The sequence below is a fragment of the Rattus norvegicus genome, chromosome 11 (genome assembly GCF_036323735.1).
Source record: "Rattus norvegicus strain BN/NHsdMcwi chromosome 11, GRCr8, whole genome shotgun sequence".
Lineage (NCBI taxonomy): Eukaryota > Metazoa > Chordata > Mammalia > Rodentia > Muridae > Rattus > Rattus norvegicus.
The window spans coordinates 68,147,708-68,169,937 of NC_086029.1; the positions used below are offsets into that span (position 1 = coordinate 68,147,708).

The 22,230-nt window shown below is 38.4% G+C and overlaps 1 protein-coding gene and 1 pseudogene across 1 annotated transcript in view; both read left to right on the plus strand.

Annotated features, from left to right (window-relative positions):
- Nucleotides 1-6,375, plus strand: part of Hnrnpa1-ps30 (heterogeneous nuclear ribonucleoprotein A1, pseudogene 30) — a 53,686-nt pseudogene extending 47,311 nt beyond the window's left edge.
- A 10,843-nt stretch (nt 6,376-17,218) lies between these two features.
- Cd96 (CD96 molecule) overlaps nt 17,219-22,230 on the plus strand; it is a 74,341-nt gene continuing 69,329 nt past the window's right edge. Inside the window, exons 1-2 of the mRNA NM_001025032.1 lie at nt 17,219-17,311; nt 19,170-19,526. Coding sequence (NP_001020203.1) covers nt 17,251-17,311; nt 19,170-19,526 — 418 coding nt within the window. The 5' untranslated portion in view covers nt 17,219-17,250. The remainder of the gene's footprint in view (nt 17,312-19,169; nt 19,527-22,230) is intronic.

Genomic DNA, 22,230 nt, shown 5'->3' on the forward strand with positions numbered 1-22,230 from the left:
AATGATTCAAATTAAAGTGAGCATTTTATTCTTTTTATCACACTGAAGCCTTGAGCAAGAGAGATCAAATTTATGTCTGAAGATATCAGAGAACCAACTTGACAACATGTGGACTGTAGCCATATGTCAAACTTGATGTGGGAAAGAGAAATACCTCACAACTGGGCCAAAGGGGAGGGCAAGTGCTAAGTAGACAATGTGGCTATTGTCTGGGATAGGCCATTGTCTGAGAAGATGAGGGAGATAACACGTACACATCCCTTGAGTCTTTCTCAGACACACAACAGTAAATAACATTTGTTAGGACATGTATCATTGTAGTCACATTTTCTTTTCTGCAACCAATTTTCTGAGGCATTCCTGTCAGGTCTCCATAAAGTCCTAATCATCACTAGTACATAAACGCTCAATTGCTTAGGGGACTCTAAAGGCAGAAGAGTCCAAGGTAATTATGTCATCCATTTAAGATGTTTTATGGCATAGACACTGCTACCCAAGGCCACCGCTGACTCCCACCAAGGCAATAAGGGACAATATGTGAAGTTGGGAAGAAATTCAATAACCAAGCCCAATATGAGATTTTTGAGGCCAGTCTAACACAAATAGATTCATTTGGTTTTATTCCTGTTTGGTCGCCTGTTTTGTGAAGAAAGTTATTGTAGCCTATTAGCACTGACTCATCCCTCTCTAGACCCTTATAACAAATATTTTAAAACATGAATATGTGGTGGAGACTGAGTTGGTTGACTATACCCTCCTCTCTACCACAGTGGAAACATTAACAGCTTCTCCAGAATTGCCTAAAGACTCAATTGTTGAGTGCTCTGGGAACAATTAAAATTCTGAATGGGGGAGGATGAGAGAACTCAGTCTGTAGAAGTCTGCCACATGAGCTTGAGGACCTGAGTTTGATGCCCCAGAACTCATATAAAGAAACCTGGCCATAGCAGTAGGCAATTGATTACCCAGGCATGGCTGTAGGCATTCGTAATCCCAGGACTAGTGGGACAAAGACAGCATGATCTCTGGGTCTTGTTGGCCAGTCGATCAGGCTAAATCAGTGAGCTCTGTATTTAGGAGACACCTTGAATTAAAAGGAGCTACAGAAGAAGATACCTGATAAAATCCTGTGTCCTACACATGTACCCATTCATACATGTGCACATACAGGAACACAAACATGCACACACAATCATCAGGAGAGAATTTAATGGAAGTATTAACGTTATTCTAGTCTACACTATTTCAGGAAGTAATTGAGGCAGGTGGCTGCAGGCTTTCCAGCAATTTTTTACCCTTTTAATTTAAATATTTTTTTGTAAAATGTGTGTGAAGGCAAATAATAGAGGATTCGAAGTCTCAACTTATTTTTAGAGGCATGATTTCAAAGCAATGAATTTATTAATTCAATCTTAAATTTCTTTTATAGAACTCCTATGTCTAACCCAGTAGTTCTGTGCATAGGGTAGCAATTTGCTTTCAGCTTTTATATAAGTCCTAGTAAGATCTCCCATTAATCCAATCACTACAGCAGGATATGATTAATTCACTCTAACATTGATTTTAAGGTCAAAGAAAAAGCTTCCTTACAGGAGGGAAAAAATGCATTAAGGGATTATAGGCTACAACTGCCAGGGCAAAGGAATTTATCCATATAATTTATTGTAATTTTCTGCTTTACATTGGCTATCATGTGTATATTTCATGGAAATCTCATATTTTATACCTTAATGGCAGACCAAATCATTTAGTGATGACCATTAACCTGTCTTGAGTCAGTGAACTAGAAAGCTATTTTCATTTGTGTAATCTTTAGCCATTTACTACTTTACTAATGAGGAAATGCAAGCCCAGAAAAGTCAGATGGCTTAGCTGTCCACCATCACTGATTTGTACAGAGGCCTATCTTGAAACAATCTTTACCTTTTCCTCTCAGCCTTTGTTCTGTGCATTCATAGACCTTGCTGTGCTATTGCTGGCGGAAGTATGAACCAGACTCTGAACTTTCATATACTTACCCTCAGAGTCTCCACAGCAAACCCAGAGGACAACTATTGTTATTATCCTTATTTGATAGTCATAAAAGTAAAGTTGTGACATGTTGTTCACTGAGGTCATTCACTTAACAGTAGAGCTTGGTTAAAAGTTTCAATAGAAATGAAACGATTGCTTTATTCTCAACATCAAACTTCAAACCAGGTCCTTATAAACATAAACGATTGTTGCTTAGGAAGATAATACTAAAATATTCTTTCTCACTTTGGCCATTTGACACCATCTTTCTTAACAGAAATGGTAATTTGTCTCATAGTAGAATTGTTGGGATGTATGTTAATTTTTTTTTATTTTGGGGGACTTTTCATAGCTATGCTAATTTACATTCCCACCAATAACAGGTAAGTCCCCCTTTTCTCAGCATCCTTACTAGAATTTATTGAGATTATGTTTTAAGCAAGAAGTGAAAGGAAAGGCCTAGAAAACTGAAGACAACACATGGAGAAGGAGGTCAAGTGTGGATGAAGACAAAGGATAGTGGGTTAAAAGTGAGGAAATAAGGGGTCTAAATGAGTCTTGAGATGGGGATTTTTGTCTCCATTCCTCTGGAACAACAGTATGCATACAGAATGTTACATGTCTGCATATGAAAGCAGAGGCATGTAGAATAAAATTTTCCTGGTGCCTTTGTAAGAGTTCAATTTTTTTTTTATTTACCATGGAGAAGAGGAGGCCATGGAACATCTGCTCTGGCTTCAGGACACCTCTTGTTCCTTTTCCCTATCAAAAACTTTTCAACCAGAGAGTAAAACCATTATGTCATCACTTCATTGCACTTCTTGCTTATGACAGTACTTTTCACATTAGCCAATATGAAATCGACCTGTTTGCCTTTCCATAAATAGGTAGTGTGACAGATTTACACAACAAAATACTATTCATCCATAAAGAAATGCAATCTTGTCATTCGCAAGTACATGGATAGCAATGACGTTAGCATGAAACTGAAGTTAAACAAGACAAAGACAAATCTGCATGTTATCATGCATTTAGAGAAGCCAATAAGTCAACTTTGTAGAAGAAAAGAATTGGATACTAGTCACCAGAGACTAGAAAGAGAAGTGGGAAAAGTAAAAAAAGAAATACATAGACGCGGTCTTTTCGACCATACTTTCTTCCCCAAACTCATCCCATTATCCCAGGCTCTAAGACCAACAGACATTCACTAGGAACATAACAGATACGCTGAACAGGAAAACAGTATCCAGCCTCCAACAGGAGCAGGTATTTGCTGTGGACACATCAAGAAAACAGGCAACATACAGCCACCAGTCTCGTGAAATCAAAAGAGTTGATCAAAAGAGTGAAACCAAGAAACAAAACATCCAACGAACAAAGAGAAATCCAGCAATTATCATCTAGATCTATAATCATCTCACACCCTGACACCTAGATGCCAGGGTAAAAGCATAATCAATAAGAGGCAGTGCAATATGTCTCTACTAGAGCCCAGCTAGCCTATAATAGCAGGTCCTGAATATCCCTACATAACTCAAGCACAAGGAAAGGGTCTTAGGATCAACTCTATGAAGACGGTAGAGGTTCTAAAAGAAGAAATGAATAAATTCCTTAAGGGAAACACAGTTGAAGGAAATGAATTAAACCCATCAAGACCTAAAAAAGGAATTATAATCAATAAAGAAAACACAAAATGAAAGAATTATGGGAATGAAAAATTTAGTAATTCAAACAGGAAATATAGAGGAAAGCTTCACCAGCAGAGTACAAGATATAGAAGAATCTCAGGCATTGAAGATACTGTAGAAGAAATGAGTTCATCAGTCAAAGAAAATGTTAAATCTAAAAATCTCCTGACATAAAATATCTAGGAAATCTGGGACACTATGAAAAGACAAAACCTAGGAATAGAGGAACGAGGAAAATCTCAGTTCAAAGACCCAGAAAATATTTTCAACAAAATCATAGAAGGAAAGTTTCCTATCCTAAAGGAGATCCTACTAAGATATAAGAACTATACAGAAAACCAAATAGGCTGGACCTAGAAATGTATTAAAAGCTGCAAGACAAAAATACCAAGCACAGGGCTGGAGAGATGGCTCAGTGGTTAAGAGCACTGACTGCTCTTCCAGAGGTCCTGAGTTCAAATCCCAGCAACCACATGGTGGCTCACAACCATCTGTAATGAGATCTGATGCCCTCTTCTGGTGTGTCTGGAGACAGATACAGTGTACTTATATATAATAAATAAGTCTTTTTTAAAAAAAAATACCAAGCACATACAAAGACATACCTAGTAGAATTACACCTGACTTTTTAATGGAGACTCTAAAAACCGGAAGGACCTAGACAGATGTGCCTAAGTCTCTAAGAGACCACAGTTACCAACACATATTACTATACTCTGCAAAATTTTCAATGATTACACATGGAAAATTTTAGTTATTACATAATAAAGCCAAATTTAAACAATATTTGTCTACACCTATAGCCCTAGAGCTAGAAGAAAAATTTCAACCTAATGAGGTTTACCACACCCATAAAAACACAGGAAATAAATAACCTCACAGGAAATAAATAAATAAATAAAATCAAAAGTAGGTAAACACACACCCACCACCAACAGACCAACTCTGCCAATAACAAAATAAGAGCGATCAACAATCATTGGTGATTGATATCTCTCAATATCAATGGTATTAATTCTCCAATAAAAAGACACAAACAGAATGAATTATAAAAAGGATCTCTCCTTTTGCATTAAGGAATATACCTTAGCATCAAGAATAGACATTACCTCAGTCTAAAGAACTGACAAAAGGGAGGAAGCATCCCTGAAGGCTTTCATCACCCTGCCATCATCTCTAAGTCAGAATCTCTCAAGGAGCCCGAACAGCTGCGGAAGCTCTTCATTGGAGGGCTGAGCTTCAGAACAACCGAGGAGAGTCTGAGGAGCCATTTCGAGCAATGGGCAACACTCATCACCTGTGTGGTAATGAGAGATCCAAACACCGAGAGATCCAGAGGCTCTGGGTTTGACACATACACCACTGTGGAGGAAATGGATGCTGCCATGAATGCAAGACCACACAAGGTGGATGGAAGAGTTGTGTCAAGAGAAGATTCTCAGAGACCAGGTGCCCATTTAACTGTGAAGATCTTTATTGTTGTTTGTCTTAGTCAGGGCTCTATTCCTGAAAAACATCACGACCAAGACACAAGTTGGGGAAGAAAGCATTTATTCAGCTTACACTTCCACGCTGCTGTTCATCATCAAAGGAAGTCAGGACTGGAACTCAAGCAGGTCAGGAAGCAGGAGCTGATATAGAGGCTATGGAGAGATGTTACTTACTGACTTGTTTCCCCTGGCTTGCTCAGCTTGCTTTCTTATAGCAAGACCGCCAGCCCAGGAACAGCACCACCCACAATGGGCTGGGTCCTCCTACCTTGACTACTAGTTGAGGAAATGCCTTACAGCTGGGTCTCATGAAGGTATTTCCACAACTGAGTCTCCTTTTCTGTGATAACTCCAGCTTGTGTCAAGTTGACACACAAAACTAGCCAGTACAGCGGTATTAAAGAAGACACTGAAGAACATCACCTACGAGATTATTTTGAGCAGTATAGGAAAATTGAAGTGATTGAGATTATGACTGATAGAGGCAGTAGAAAAAAGAGGGACTTTGCTTTTGTCACCTTTGATGAACATGATTCTGTGGATAAGATTTTTATTCAGAAATACCACACTGTGAATGGCCACAACTGTGAAGTAAGAAAGGCTCTGTCAAAACAAGAGATGGCTAGTGCTTCATCCAGCCAGAGAGGTGAAAGTGGTTCTGGAAAATTTGGTGGTAGTCGTGGAGGTGGTTTTGGTGGCAATGACAATTTTGATCGAGGAGGGAACTTTAGTGGTCGTGGTGGCTTTGGTGGCAGCCAGGGTGGTGGTGGATATGGTGGCAGTGAGGATGGCTATAATGGATTTGGCAATGATGGTGGTTATGAAGGAGTCGGCCCTGGTTACTCTGGAGGAAGCAGAGTCTGTGGAAGTGGTGGACAGGATTATGGAAACAGGGCAGTGGCTATGGTGGGAGTGGCAGCTATGACAGCTATAACAATGGAGGAGACAGAGGCAGCTTTGGTGGTGGTAGTGGAAGCAATTTTGGAGATGGTGGCAGCTATAATGATTTTGGCAATTACAACAACCAGTCATCAAATTTTAGACCAATGAAAGGAGCGAACTTTGGAGGCAGGAGTTCTGGCCCTTATGGTGGTGGAGGCCAGTACTTTGCTAAACCATGAAACGAAGGTGGCTATGGAGGTCCCAGCAGCAGCAGTAGCTATGGCAGTGGCAAGAGGCTCTAATTACAGCCAGGAAACAAAGCTTAGCAGAAGAGAGCCAGAGAAGTGACAAGGAAGCTACAGGTTACAACAGATTTGTGAACTCAGCCAAGTATAGTGGTGGCAGGGCCTAGCTGCTACAAAGAAGACATGTTTTAGACAATACTCATGTGTGTGGGCAAAAACTCCATGACTGTATCTGTGACTAATTGTATGACAGGTTATTTTAGTTTCTGTTCTGTGGAAAGTGTAAAGCATTTCAACAAAGGATTTTACTGTAGACCTTTTTCACCCATGCTGTTGATTGCTAAATGTAAGAGTCTGATCATGACACTGAATAAATGTGTCTTTAAAAAAAACTGACAAAAATTCTTTTTTAAAAAAATGGATCTAAGAGGCAAGCTGGTGTAGCTCCTTTAATATCTAACAAAATAGACTTTAAACCAAAACTAATCAAAAGAGATAGAATCAAAAGAAAAACCCACCAAGATTACATTTCAATTCTTAACATCTATGCTCCAAAGAGGACACACACTTTTGTAAAAAGAAATCTTACTATAGCTTAAGTCACATATTGACCCTCCACACTCACAGTGGGAGACTTCAGTACACCATTTCCAGCAACGAACAGGTCATTCAGACAAAACTAAACAGAGAAACAATGGAGCTAAAACATATTCGCCCAAACACACACACACACACGCACACACACACAGACACACACACACACACACACACAATACTTTCTTCTCTACATTTCATGGAACTTTCTCCAAAATTGCCCATAATACTCAGACACAAAGCAAATCTCAACAGATCCAAGAAAATTGAAATAACTCTCAACAATCTATCAGACCACACATGGACTATGGCTAAGCAGAAACAACAGGAACAACAGAAAATTTGCAAACTCATAGGAACCGAACATCTCTGTACTGAATGGAAAATGGGTCAAGATAGAAATAAAGAAATTAATGACCTTACAGAATTCAATGAAAATGAATAGACACTATACCCAAACTTATGAAACACAATGAATGCTGTGCTAAGAAGAATGTTCATAACACAAAGTGCTCAAATTAAAAAACAAAAAAAGGAAAAATCTCATGCTAGCAACTTAACAATGCATCTGAAAATTAAAAAATACACCAAGAAAATCTTACAGCTGATAAAAACTTTCAACAAAGTGCCTGGATATAAAATTAACTCAAACAAACAAACAAACAAACAAACAAACAACAGTAGTCCTCCTATATTCAAATGACAAGCATACTGAAAGAGAAATCAGTGTCAACATGATAGACAAAACTTTATCAACACTAACTTAAAGGTGGAGACAGATTGCTCAAATTAGTAAAATGAGAAGTGAAAGGGGGGAAATGACAATGGACAGAAAAGAAATCCAGAAAATTACAAGGACATACTTTAAAAACCTGTACTACACCAAGTTGGAATATGTAAAATAAGTGGATAATTTAGTTGATAGATCCCACTTACCAAAGTTAAATAAAGATCAGATAAACAGTTTACATAGACCTATAACTCCTAGTGAAATAGAAACACTCATTAAAAGTCTCCTAAAAACAACAGCAGCTTTAGGCCAGATTGTTTTCCCTCAGAATTCTACCAGACTTTCAAAGAAGAGTTAACACCAATACTCCTCAAATGATTCTACAAACTAGAAACAGAAAGAACACTGTCTAGTTCATTTTATGAGCCCCCAGTTACCCAGATGCTCAAACCCAAAACTCAACACAGAATTACAGAACAAATTCCCTTATGAACATAAATGTAAAAATATTCAATAAAATACTTGAAAATCTGAGAACACATCAGAAATATCCACCATGATCATATTCATCACACAGATACACGGATAATTCAAGAATTGAAAATCAGCAAATGTAATCCATTATACAAACAAACTAAAAGAAATAAAATGACATGATTATCTCATCATATACAAAAAAGACCTTTGACAAAATTCAGCACCCCTTCATGATAAAAGTACTGGAGGGATTAGGGACACAAGGGACACACCTAAATATAATAAAAGTAATTTACAGCAAGCCAATTGCCAACATGAAATTAAATGAAGAAGAGTTCAAAGCAGTTCCACTACATAAGGAACAACACAAGACTGTTTACTTCATATGTACTCGATATACTACTTAAAGGTTTAGCTAAAGCAATAAGAAAACTGACAGATGAAGAGGATAAAAATTGGAAAGGAAGATATCAAAGTATTGTTATTTATGGATGATATGATAGTATACATAAGTGATGCTTAAAAAATACACCAAGAAAATCTTACAGCTGATAAAAACTTTCAACAAAGTGCCTGGATACAAAATTAACTCAAACTAACAAACAAAAAACAAACAAACAAACAAAAAGGTAGCCCTCCTATATTCAAATGATAAACACACTGAAAGAGAAATCAGGGAAATAACGCCTTTTGCAATATCCTCAAACAGTATCTGTGACCAAGCAAGTGAAAAAAAAAAAAAACATGTGATAAAAACTTCGAGTCTGTTGGGGATTTAGCTCAGTGGTAGAGTGCTTGCCTAGCAGGCGCAAGGCCCTGGGTTCGGTCCCCAGCTCCCTCCCCCCCAAAAAAAAACAAAAACAAAAAAAAAAGCAAAACAAAAAAAAAAACTTCGAGTCTTTGAAGAAAGAAATTGAAGAAGATATTAGAAGAAAAGATCTCTTATGCCCATGAACCATGAATCCATAGGATTAGCATAGAAAAGATGGTCATACTACCAAAAGCTATTTACAAATTCAGTTCAATCCCCATCAAAATTCCAACATGGTTCTTTGTAGACCTTGAAAAGAGAATTTTCAAATTCATATGGAACAACTAAACAAATAGAAGGTAGATAAAACAATCCTGAACAGTGAACCACAAGAAAACCTGCTGCCCCTGCTGGAGGTGTCATTAACCCTGATGTCAAGTTGTACTACAGAGCTAGAGTAATAAAGTTTGCATGGTATTGGCATAAACATAGACATGTTGAACAAGGTAATCAAGTTGAAGAACAAGACATAAATTTAAATACATATTGATGACTGAATTTGACAAAGAAGCCAGAAATGTACACTGGAAAAAAAAAACATCTTCAACAAATGGTACTGGTCTAACTGGATGTCTGCATGTAGAAGAATACAAACACATCCATATTTATTACCCTGCACAAAACTCAAGTTCAACTGATCAAAGAGCACAACAGAAAACAAGATTTACTGAAACTGACAGAAGAGAAAGTGAGAATAACCTTGAAAGCACAGGAGACAACTTTCTGAATGAAACACAGATAACAGGGGCAACAAGGTCAACAATTAATTAACGGTATCTCATAAAACTGAAAAGCTCCTGTAAAGCAAAAGACATCATCAATCAAAGCAGCTGTCTACAGAGTGGAAAAATAAATTTACCAAGTCCATATCTGATATGGGACCAGTATCTAAAATACATAAAGAACTCAAGAAACTAGGTATCAAAAACCCAAACAATTCAATGAAAATGGGGTAAGATATAGAGAATTCTCAGTAGAGGAAACTCAAATGGCTGAGAAAGGCTTAAAAGTTCAAAATCCTTAGCCATCAGGGAAATGCAAATCAAAACTATTTTGAGATTCCATCTTATGCTTGTCAGATGGCTATGATCAATAATATAAGTGACAGTTCATGCTTTGGAAGATGTGGAGCAAGGAGAACATTCTTCCACTGCTAATGGGAGTGCATACTTGTACAGCCACTATGGAAATGAATATGTTGGTTTCTCAGAGGTTGGGAATCAATATACCTCAAATTCCAACTATATCACTCTTGGACTTATATTGAAAGGATGCCCCATTCTCACACACACACACACACACACACACACACACACACACACACACAAAATGAATGCTTGTTCCATTATATTTATTCTCTATTCATAATAGCCAGAAACTGAAAATATTTACACAATAGCATATTGTTCACCTGTTAAAAGTATTACAGGTAATAATTTGCAGGTAAGTGGATACAACTAAAAGTTATTTATGAGCCATGCATGGATTTCCCTGGGAAGAGGGAAAAGCGTAGATTTTGTGTAGACTGGGACAGTTGGGGACAGAAGCAAGAGGGTTCAGGGAAGGCACAGAATACAGAGAAAGACAGAAAGAATTGGGGGTATATGGTTAATGGTCTGAAAACCTAGTACAGTGGAAGCATTCTGGGATCTGTGAAGGTGATCCTAATGAAGACCCCTAGTAATAGGAGTCTTATAACAACGCAGGCCTTCCAATGACATGCCTGGATTGCATTTCCTTGACTTGCTGGCCAAGGTGGTCCCATGAAAATCCTAAACAAACCAGGCTGATACTAAAGCAAAGTTTTCTCTTCACAAATTGACACTGGCAAGGACAACATTCATACATTTCATGTGAAGCAGTCAAGCTGATGACTACCTGGAGCCTTGAGCCCTACCTTCTAGTCTTTTTAGTGTGGAAATGCATGCTGTAAACAAAAGAAAGAGAACTGTGTACATCAACACAGCCACAAAACCTTTGACCTACAATTTGTCCTGCCTGAAAAATATGCAAGGGCAATGGTGGCACAGAACTTGTGGGAGTGGCCAGCCAATGACTGGTTTGACTTAAGAACTATTCTACAAGAAGGAACCCATACCCAACACTGTCTGAGTAACCAAGAACCAGAGACTAGATAGCACAGAGACCTAAAATCAATTAATCAATCAATCGATCGATCAGATGAATAAACAAAAAACGCAAACATTACTGGTCAAAGAAAAAGTATCAGTAAAATGATAATGGCTCCTAATTATATTCTGCTATACGCAAAGATCAGTGCCATACCTAGTCATCATCACAGAGGCTTTTTTCAGCAGATGGGGACAGATTCAGAGAGCCACAGCTGGAGGTCATGTGAAGGAAGAGTTTAAATAGGAGGTCTGCATCTAATCCCTCTCCTCAGAGCTCAGGAAATCCTGTGGGAGAGGGGATAGAAAGATTGTAAAAGCCAGAAGGGATAGAGAATACCAGGAGAACGAGGCCCTGTGAATCAACTAGCAAGGCGCTTATGAGCTCACAAAGACTGAAGCAGCAAACTCAGGGCCTACGTTGGTCCTACTCAGGGTCTTCTGTGTATATATTATAGCTATTAGCTTAGTGTTTTTATGGGAATTCTGACTGTGAGAATAAGTGGGTCTCTGACTCTTGTGCCTGCTCTTAAGACTTCTTTCCTCTTTTTGGGTTGCCATGTCCAACTTCAATATTATACTTTCTGCTTCATCTTATTATATTTTATTTTGTCATGTTTGGTTGTTCTCTCTTGGAAGTCTATTCTTTTTTAATAAGAGACAGAAAGGGAGTGGCCAAGCAGGAAAGGGGAGGTGGGAGGAACTGGGAGAGGTGGAGGAAGAGGAAACTATAATCAGGATGATATATATATATATATATATATATATATATATATATATATATATATATACTGTAACTGTATGAGAAAAAATATTTTTAATAAAACTGAAAAAAGAAATTTATAATTGTACTATAAAAATTCAGTGAGTTATAAACAAGGCTCTGTGCTTTTTTTTAACACAGTAGAGCATATTTATACAAAATATCTTGAAATATATTTCAAAATGACTGAATGTCCAGTACATAAATAATTAATGGCTAAATAGATTTAAATGTTTGCTATATGATTCAACTAATCCACATTTTAGACACGATTGTATCATGTAACCAATAAATATGCATATTTAAAATACAATAATTGGCACTTTTATAAGTGAAAAATGAAACTACTATGAACATGGATAAAGTGAGGGCAGTGAGTATATATAGGGGTAAAATTAGATTAAAACAATAGCTTCATTTCTTCTATAGAACAGAGGGACAGCTATTATAGATAGCAGTTAATTGGATATTTCCAAATGACCAGCACATATTTTCAATGTTTCAAATATAAGGAAATGATAGACATGTGTGTACCCTTATTGAGTTACTATAAATTGTACATATGTGATAAAGTGTCACACTGTGTGCTACTAACATTAAACTATGTGCTGATCGAAAATTAGAAAAAATTTTAAAAATACCAATATGATCAAAGTTTTGCTTAATTTCTTACTACTACTACTACTACTACTACTACTACTACTACTACTACTACTCAAAATCTGCTAGTCATCTTTATTTCTGTTCCTTTTTAAAAAAGATCACTCTAGCTTGCAAAGCTTTCAACCTTCTCTTTTTGTGTTTAACTTCTTACAATGAAGGGTAAAAGCTTCCTTTTCTTTCATAATTTTGAAAGAATGGATCTCCAACAGCCTGCCTCACTCAGAGCTAGCGAGATTATTGTCCATTTGTTCAAGTAAGAGCTTATCTTAGATCAGGATCCCAGAAGAACCATCCGTTCTGATTTCAATGGAAACTATGCCCCACCTTTCCCCCAGTAGGTGCTGCTGTCTACAAAGATTATGCAACTGCAAGGAGGTGAAGCTTTGCTGGAGGAAGTGTGTCACCGAGGGTGGGTCTTGAGGATTTATAGCATAGCACAACTTCCTGTTTGCTTCTGAACACAGATGCAATACAACAAGATAGTCTCCTGTTCTGTCACCAAGTCCTCCCTGTAACGTGTGTGTTTCCCTCCCATGAAACTGTAAACCTAAACAAACCATTTCTCCTTTCAGTTTGTTGTGTTGTGGTGCTTTTATCACGACAACAAGAGTGGAACACACTTCGTGAGCTTCATGTTCAGGGAACTCACTGAGGATTGCTCTCAGGGACAATACTTAGAAGCAGATGAAGGAAGCAAGATGGGGCGCAAAGAGATCTTGTTCTGTATGAAAGGTGCCACAGAGCCTTATGGTACCATCATCGCTCAGGAGCACGGTAGACACTGTAGTTTCCATAAGCAAGGCAAGTACAGAAGCCATTATGCCTTGGCTACTACCATCCACTTTTCTAACTGTGGGGAAGCATTGACTTGGGAAAGCAGTTTTATACAGAGAAAGAAAATTCTTGGAGAACAGCCGAACTGTAAGCCACATGACTTGCAAAAATGAAGGATTGGTCTGAATTTTAGAACTCCTCTTCATAATCTTATTTCAATGTTGTAGACAGTGTGAGGAGAGAATATTATATTGTTTTAATAGATGGGGCATTGTCTTAGAGTTTTACTAAAAATTATTCATATAGGACCCATTTCAGACCTGTGACTTTTCTGAGTATTGTGGACAGATCGATTAGGGCGGCTTATCGTGCACAATCTCTCCTTTTTTGGTAAAGGCTCACTGCTCTTACACTGTGGACAGCTCTGCCAACTTCCTACATCGACAAGAATAACAGAAATTCTCAACAGGTCTTCTGTCTCCCTTTTTGAAAATCAGAACAATTGATTACAGTCTGTGACAATTTTATACATGTATACAATATATTCTGATTACCTTCTCTCCCCTACTTTTATCATCTTCCCATTCCTATCAACATCTCCTCTGTATGTGTCCTTTTCCCAAATTCATGACTTTGGTTTTGTTCTATGACCCATAGTTTAACCAAGACCATCTATGTGACTGATTTGACCTATCTATTGGTGCTCAGTGAGGACACAACTGAATGCAATGACTTTCCATCTCTCTCAGTTTCTCAGTAGCAAATACTTCAGCATTGAGGTTTGGGGTCCCTAAAGTCCTCTTCTATCCATGCCTGGTTATTGGCGAATCCATTCTTATACAGTTCCAAGGCATTCTCTTATCTATCCTTTCATTTATTCAACTTGCCTATGCCCATCTTGTTCCTCTTTTTAAATGTTTCTTTATGTTAAAGCAATATCACCTTATGTAGTTGCTGGAAAAACAAACAAACACACAACAACAAAACCAAACCTATACTATTTATTTTCCAAGTGGAGAAAAGAAGAGAAGTCATGCTTCATAGCCTACACTTGAAAGTTCTCTGTAGAAGAGAAGGGCACAGCAGCATCATGCAGTGATTTAGGCATAGGCTCTCGCTAAAAGACAATCAAGAGCTACTTTTGCTAGTTACATGCATATCAGGTCTCAGTTTCCTGCACTTCTATAAAAGATTTTATGTCGACAATAATCACCTTAGACTAGTGGTTCAAAACGTGCAGGTTACAACCCCTTTGGTTTTCAAATGACCCTTTCACAGGAATTGTCTAAGATGATCTGAAAATACAGATATTTATATTATGATTCATAACAATAGAAAAATTATGGTTATGAAGTAGCAATAAAAATAACTTTATGGTTGGGGCCATCACAACATGAGTGTCACAGCATTAGGACTGCCTTAGACATAAAAAAAAAAAAAAAAAGAAAGTTCTCTGTATTTCAAACTCTCTGTACCTTTGCTTCTCATCCAGCTACTGCCTCAAACCGCTTTCTCTCTCACACACACACATATTGATTCTGTCTTGAACTTCAGTGCTCCCAAATGTTGGCATCTCCTACTTCCTCTGCCCGGACTCACTCAGCAGTCTCTTCCAAGATGACTTCTGTAGCATAAGGCCAAGTTTAGATTCCATACTTGAGATGATCCTAGCCACTCCCTCTCTAGGTCTCTCCCCCTTTCCTCCTGCAAGTTCTGTGTTCCTCAGGCAGAGTTTTATCTTATCCAGGTGTAACTTTTGGTCAGTTTGTTCGTTTCATTGTCGGACACAAAAGGATGCTCTTTCCTGAGAATAATGTTGAACAGAATGTCAAGTTTCTTGAGAACAAAGCCTGTGATTTTCCATTATATTTAAAATGACCTAGAGGTATGTGTCTTTAGTGATTCCTGAAAGGTCACAATAAATATTTTTTTAATTAACTGAATCTTTAAGTGCTATGTTTTCAAGCACACTGGGAAGTGCTCACAAAAGTTTCATTTGAAAATAATTCATGTGCGTAGGTAAAAAAAATCTGGTTATGGTCACTGTAGAAACCACAAAAAGTAAGTTTCCCTCTTGTTCACCTTTCTATTTCTCAAAGCATCTTCTTCCAACTGAGTAATTTACGTAGGCTGTTTAAAAACTTTGTCCAAACACAGTCCTGGCTTGCTTCTCTAGCAGAAGTGAATGTGTGCTCCAGCTCCCTTCGTAAATAATCGAATTTGTCTCTAAGTTCAAGAAGTTCAAGGTTGCTCTTCGCATCGTGAGACTGACAGCTTCTGTTTCATATGCAGCAGGCTGGAATATAAGGCAGAAGAAAGGTTGTGTTGCGGTTTGGGATTTGGTGAGCAGAGAGGATAATAGGGAAGATTGATATGGCTTCATAGAAGAGTTATTTTTAAGTACAGAGAATGCCTATCCCCCTGCTGAAAGAGCCTTTAGAAAATATTACCAAGACAAAAAAAGCTGTGGGGGCCATTCCCACCACCTGGGATAGCCAGTCTGGTCTGCAGGCTGTTGCTGCCACCTGCTGCAAGCAAGCAGCCATGGAGGGGCTGCCACTTGGGTCTTGCCTCTTCAGAATACCAGATGCATTCAACTAATATGCCTTAGTCATGTGAGCATTGTCTTCTTAAGAGTCTAGATGGATCCCCAGGGAAAACTGGTAAAGTTTGATGGCTTCAGGCCATAGAAATTCCTAGGTGTTAGAATCATGAACCATGAGTGCAATAAATAGCTAGCTAAGATAGATTCAGTCAGCAGCCACCTATAAGTGCCTCTGATGACCCACCCTAGCAACAGGCAGGGATTCTGTCACAAGTGAACCTCTAGCTGTAAAGATCACACTCTCTTGTTTTAATAAGACGTTCTCTTGTTCTCTTTTGAAATTTTCCTCATTTTAAAGCAATAAGAGGTGTCTAAATACTCCAAGTCAGAATTCAGTAAATTTGGTTTTTTATTGGATTTTTATGACAGATGTAATGAGAGGTGATAAGTTCCTCTCCAAGTATGTAATCTGTCTTCATCTATTAGGGACACCATGTCGCAGATCAGAATCTTTCTAACACATCCAGCAGGTTTTATTAAGTCCCATCACTGACTTACCAGAATTCTCAGCTTCCATGAAGAAAAGTACCCTGGGCAGTTACATTCCTTTCTGTCCTCCCTTCAAGGATCTGAATTGCTAACCTTCCCTGAAAAAGTTGCGAGGACCAGCTGACTTAACATACCCATGAGTACACTATCTAGTTAGTTCTTTATGGGTTTGACTTAGCCAAATAAAGCTCTCAGCCCTCCATCTAAAAAGGCCACTTGCTAGGACAATGAGAAATTTCCCCATCTGGCCTCCAAACTAAGGAGGACATGGGGCAGGGAAGACCCCCTCACTTCTCCCTTCCACAGAAATGTGGATTTACCTACAGGAAACTAAACAATGGATTCGGTTAGATAGCTGACATTACTCCCTGTTATTCTTCAGATTTTATTAAAATCAAATACTTTAACTATTGTTCTTTCACCCTGGGGCTATTCAGGAAAGGAAATATATCTTAAGATTAGACTGAAATGCTACAACGAGAGGTAGCAAGCTCGTGTTTGCTAAATGACTGCGTTCTTGAAAGGAAAGGTATAAAAGCACAAGGAGACCGCTCTACACGATTTCCTTTGTTTCGATTTTAGAAGCAGCTTGACTGACAAAGAGACTGAAAGAGAGAATCTTGGGATATAAAAGTCTTTTAAAGGTGAGACAGGCACAAGGTTTCAGAGAACAGTTTCTACATTGTTCTTGTGAAGGTTATACTTAGCCCTGAACCACACTACTTTCCTGTCTGCATTTCATTTCCTGGGGACTTGCCAAGCGATCAACAGCCTGAGCCCTGTGGTAGAGTTGAGGTTTTTGAGCACGAATAGAGTGGATAGAGTTTGCTTAGCTAAAGACAGCAATTGCCTCCTGTGATCGTTACAGAAATGCTGGCATGAGCTCTTCAGGAGACCATGGGAAGAAAATGGACATACTGTGTGGTTTACGCCATCATCCAGATACAGTTTTTCAGGGGTAAGACTTCCAGTCACACTGGTCTTCTCAGATGGTTGCTTTGGGACCCTTTGCTCCTTTGAAATGCTTCAAGACTCCTGCAGGAGTTGATCACTAAAGGACAAGCTCTTGCTAAGGTTGTCAGTTAACTGCTTAAGTGACAGCTACGGGAAAGATGCTAGAGTCGATATTGGATTCCTAATGCGCACTAGACTAAAGCTAAGAAGGGAACAAATGGTTAGTGCCTCCTGTCTTTACCATTTTTCCTCTTCTAAGAGTCTTGAGTTATGAGAAAATTGTGTGTCTTGGAGAGGAAATGTTCCCGGATCATTATAAAGGCAACTTCAAAATGCTAAGATGCCTTACAATTATGTCCATGGTCAGAAAGCCTTGTTCACCCTTTAATCCTCCCTCAAGCAATTCTTTTCTTTTCAAATAAGCAAGTGTCTCTCCTCCCTAATACCTGTGTCATTACTGGCTGGATTTATGTTAAGTCTAACTCAGTCACATACAAGAAGTACTTTGCAAAGCCAATCAGAGTTCTTTATGACCATGAGGAACAGAACCTGAAAGGCCCATTTCAAAATGGAAGGAGAAAAGTTTAGTTCTGAACACCACGGTACAAGAGTAGTATTGAAAGCCTGAATTTCTAAAGAATTATCTATGTATGACTACGATGATTGTAAGAGTTTCTGAATCAAAGACACATTGGAACTAGTGATCTAGATAGGCTCAGAGGCATGCTATTGGAGAATCACTCCTAGGGAGTTACATTCAGATGTGTAACCTCTGTCTACACACACTGTGTGCATCCACAAACCTATAATAATTCCTAACCATCGAGTGCCTTTGTTTCTTCTCAACAACATGTCATCTTTTTATCCATTCCCTTTGTGAGCTCTGGGGGACTTGTCACAATAATGTATCACTTCTGTAATGGTAAATTCTAAAGGGGCATCTGAAGCATTTCTGAAGACACATCAAAGGCTCAGTGCCGAACAAATTTTGAGTGGTCTGTTCCCTGCAGTCAGGTTGCTGATGAGAGAAGCCTTTATTTCTAGCATTTCATGAGATGGTTAGAGATGATACCCTAGGGAACATCGACCTGAGGCATCTGCTCCTTTCTCCTTGGGAGACATAACTACATGGAGATGAAGGTCCCTTCATCCTCAGAGAGAATGAATGTCAAGTTTCTTACTCTACTCAGCCAGACTGAATGCAGGAGGCAGTTTGGAGTAATAAAGTTCATGTTAAAGAAAAAGTGCAGGTGTGACTAATTGTGAAGAGAATTCATGTTCTCTTAAGGGAGTGCATCTCTGAATACTTCTTTTCTCACTGCTTCTCTTTCCTTTTTGATAAGTAAAGAAAGATAACAACATTATCTTTTGGAGCATGAAGATTAAAAAGATAGCACATATAAAAGCCTCTTTTAAACATAATATCTTAAAATACAAGCCACTTTATTGTAAAAAACTTGAAAATAAAGTTTGAAAAGAAAACTATTATACTTAGACTAGTTATTACAGATGTTGATGCAGAAAGGTCAACAATATTCATGTATTATGTGAACAGCTTCATGCTAAGTTTGCTGAGGCACTTCTGTCTTTAAACAGGCCTAATTTATGGGGCTGAAGAGGGAGTTAAGCAATTAAGAGCACGCTGCTGCTCTTATAGTTTGGTTCCCAGAACCCACATCTGGCAGCTAATACCTAGCTGTAACTCCAGTTTCTGAGTTCTGTGGATCTGTGGGTATCTATGTGCGTGAACATTCATGCGCACGCGCGCACACACTCATGCACTCACACAGGCACGCATCGAGACCTAAAAGACCATTCCAAGGGAATAATGCAAACTGATTATTCGTACCCTTCCTTTCTAGGAGCATGGGAAGAACTATTCAATGCTGGAGATAACAACGTGTATGCTCTGCCTGGTTCTGATGTCAACTTGACCTGCCAAACAATGGAGAAAGACTTAATGGTTCAGATGCAGTGGTCCAAGGTCACAGATGAGATTGATATGATTGTTGTTTATCATCCCCAATATGGCTTCCACTATATGCAGGGGGTTGCCTGTGAGTCACGAGTGGCTGCGGTAGAAACTCTGAAGGATGCAACGAAATGGACTCTGAACTTAAGGAATATCTCTTCCAGCCTCAGTGGAAAGTATGAGTGCAGCTTCACTATGTATCCAACAGGCACCAAGACTATAGTCTACAACCTCATTGTGGAACCCTGTAAGTATAATTTACCTAAGGAAGGACTTTCATGTACCTTTCATTCATTTAGGAAATACACAAAGACAACAGGCACATTTTAGATTTGGTATTGAACAAGCAAAGACTTAGCAGAAAGAAAACTTGTCTGATAATGGAAAGTAGCAACAGATCAAATAATGCCCTAGATAAATGTAAAGTCACAACAGTGGTAAGTGTTAATAACAAGGACTACAGTAGTTGAGAGCATAGCAGAGACTGGGGAAATGGTCACTGTGAAAGAAACACCTAAATTGAAGAATGAGGAATGAGTAGTCGTCAATGCATTTTAGAAAAGGTAGAGGTTGTGAGTGACCTAGAAATGTGGTGGGGACCACCATGGGAAATGTTTTGCAAAGTTTAAGAAAATGAGTTGTGCAAGTATGGATACAGTAGAGACACAGTGAGCACAAGATCATGCCAGACTTTGTTGGCAATGTTCGAGTCTATGACATCTACATAAGAGTCATAAAAAGAAATGCTTTTTTCCCCAAAAGAGTTTAAGATCACGTTTGTAGTTTGATTGTGTTCATGTTATAAAGAGATGACCCTGGCTTCAGTATGAGAATGCCCTTACAGTGGACAAGAGAAGATGATGTGAACATATTAAAAGATCAATTTCAGCTGTCCAGAAGAAATGTAATGACACTCAGGTAGATATGAAAGGGAATGTATACATTTTATATATTGAGTATAGAGTACACATGACTTGATCATAGAGTGGATGTATGATGAAAATAGAGTGAAGAGGAAGACACTTAAAAGGCAACATTGGATTTCTGCTGTGCATACCTGTATGGTGGTGACAGCAGCTGGGATACAAGATGAAGGAAGTGGAGTGACTTTGTGAGTGAATTTACTAACGTGAATCGGGATATTTACCATAGGGCGGAGAAATGGGCCATTGAAGCTCCTGAACATTCAGGAACATTCAGATGGTTCAGGTTTCAAGGCCTGCATTCATGATGAAGCCCTGAATGTAAGCTTTATGGCCATTCTGCCTAGAAATGATGCTGGTTTGGAACCTGTCTTCTAAGTTCTCTGAGCCTGTTTCAGAAACTGTCCTTTTAATACCTGTTCTACATGACCCAGTTCTAAAGTAAAATGATTTCTATTCCTACTAATGAGAAGAGATGAATAAATAAAATACAGCAAATGAGAAGGGCACTGGAAATTGAATGTTTGAAACTCAGAAGGGAAATAGCCTGGTAATATAATAAAAGATTAACAAAAACTTGCTCAGGAAAGGCTTGCTGTAGGGTACTATTATCTTGATAATTAAATAAGGTAATCGGTTAAAAGCACTTACTACAGTTTCTATCAAAAGGTACAAGTTTGGCTATAGAGATGTCTCAGCAGTTAAAAGCACTTGTTTTTCTTACAAAGGACCTAAATTCAATTCACAGTATTTATATGATGGCTTATAGCCATCTCTAACTCCAATTTTGGGGGACCTGATGCTTTCTTCTGACCTCCTCAGGCACCAGGCACAGGCAAACATTCATATACATAAAATAACAAATAAATCAAAATAGTAGTAGTAGTAGTAGTAGTAGCAGCAGCAGCAGCAGCAGCAGCAATACAGGGAGTAACTTTATTTCTTAATTCATATTAAAAAGATTTAAAACTTTATAGAGTGGTCTAATTTGGAATTCAATGAGATATTGTCAGACCGTAACACAAGTACACCTTGACTTTAGATTTAGACATAGTTTTGGTATATTGTATCAATCCCAATAGATTATTCTATTACATCTCTGAGGATCTGATCAATACTTCATTGAGAAGTAGCCACATGGTTGTATCTGCTATGACTGTACTTAAAAACCTACCACCATCCATCTTCTGGACAACTGGGGTATATACTGTAAAAGAGACGATATATTATAGTTCCAATGAAGCCAAGAGTGGAAAAGAGGTAGTATTCAGAAGTGAGTGACGTTGACTTTAAGAAAAGAGAGAGCAATACAAGGCAGTTAAGTTTGTAACTACTTCAGCTGTCAATAGTTGGAGAATCAGAGCCAAATTCATGTTTCCTGTGGTTAGAAATTTCTTCTTTCTGAGCTTTTGCTGTTGATCCTCCATATCAGATGGGAAACAACAGTGTTAAATACAAAGTGTTAGTATTGAGTATCCGGTACAAAAGGATCACAATCTATTAAAGAATAAAAACAAAGAAGAGGAGAAACAAAGTAGATATGAAACCCAAGACTTAAAATGGAGCTGAGGAGTTGCTAGAAGAGTAGAGGACGTGCCTGTTCCCTGACAGTGTGAACAAGTCCCCACCCAATGGCATGTTATCTTGCCACTGTACCTTCTGCAAGACATTCATGTTGCTACGGCAGATGAGTAAGCAAGCCACACATATGGAGTGTAAAAAACGCATGAAGACCATGAACCAGTGTAAACTGGAGTGATACGTGAGAGACTAGGAGACTCAAGGGTGGGGAGGTTCATCACCTCTTCCTGTTTTCTTTCTCTTGCCATCTGAGTCATTCTTTCTGGCCATTTATAAAACCAGAAGTGCCTAAATCCTGTTCTTGTGTCCCCTGAGGGCTCAAGGAAGAAAGGCAGCTAGTTGATCCCTTCTCATAATATTTTGTCCCCATGTGTCTTAGTGGGTGCAGAAGCTGTGGATATAAAAGGAAATATGATGAATAATTAATTTAGTATTTGCTTCATTTTC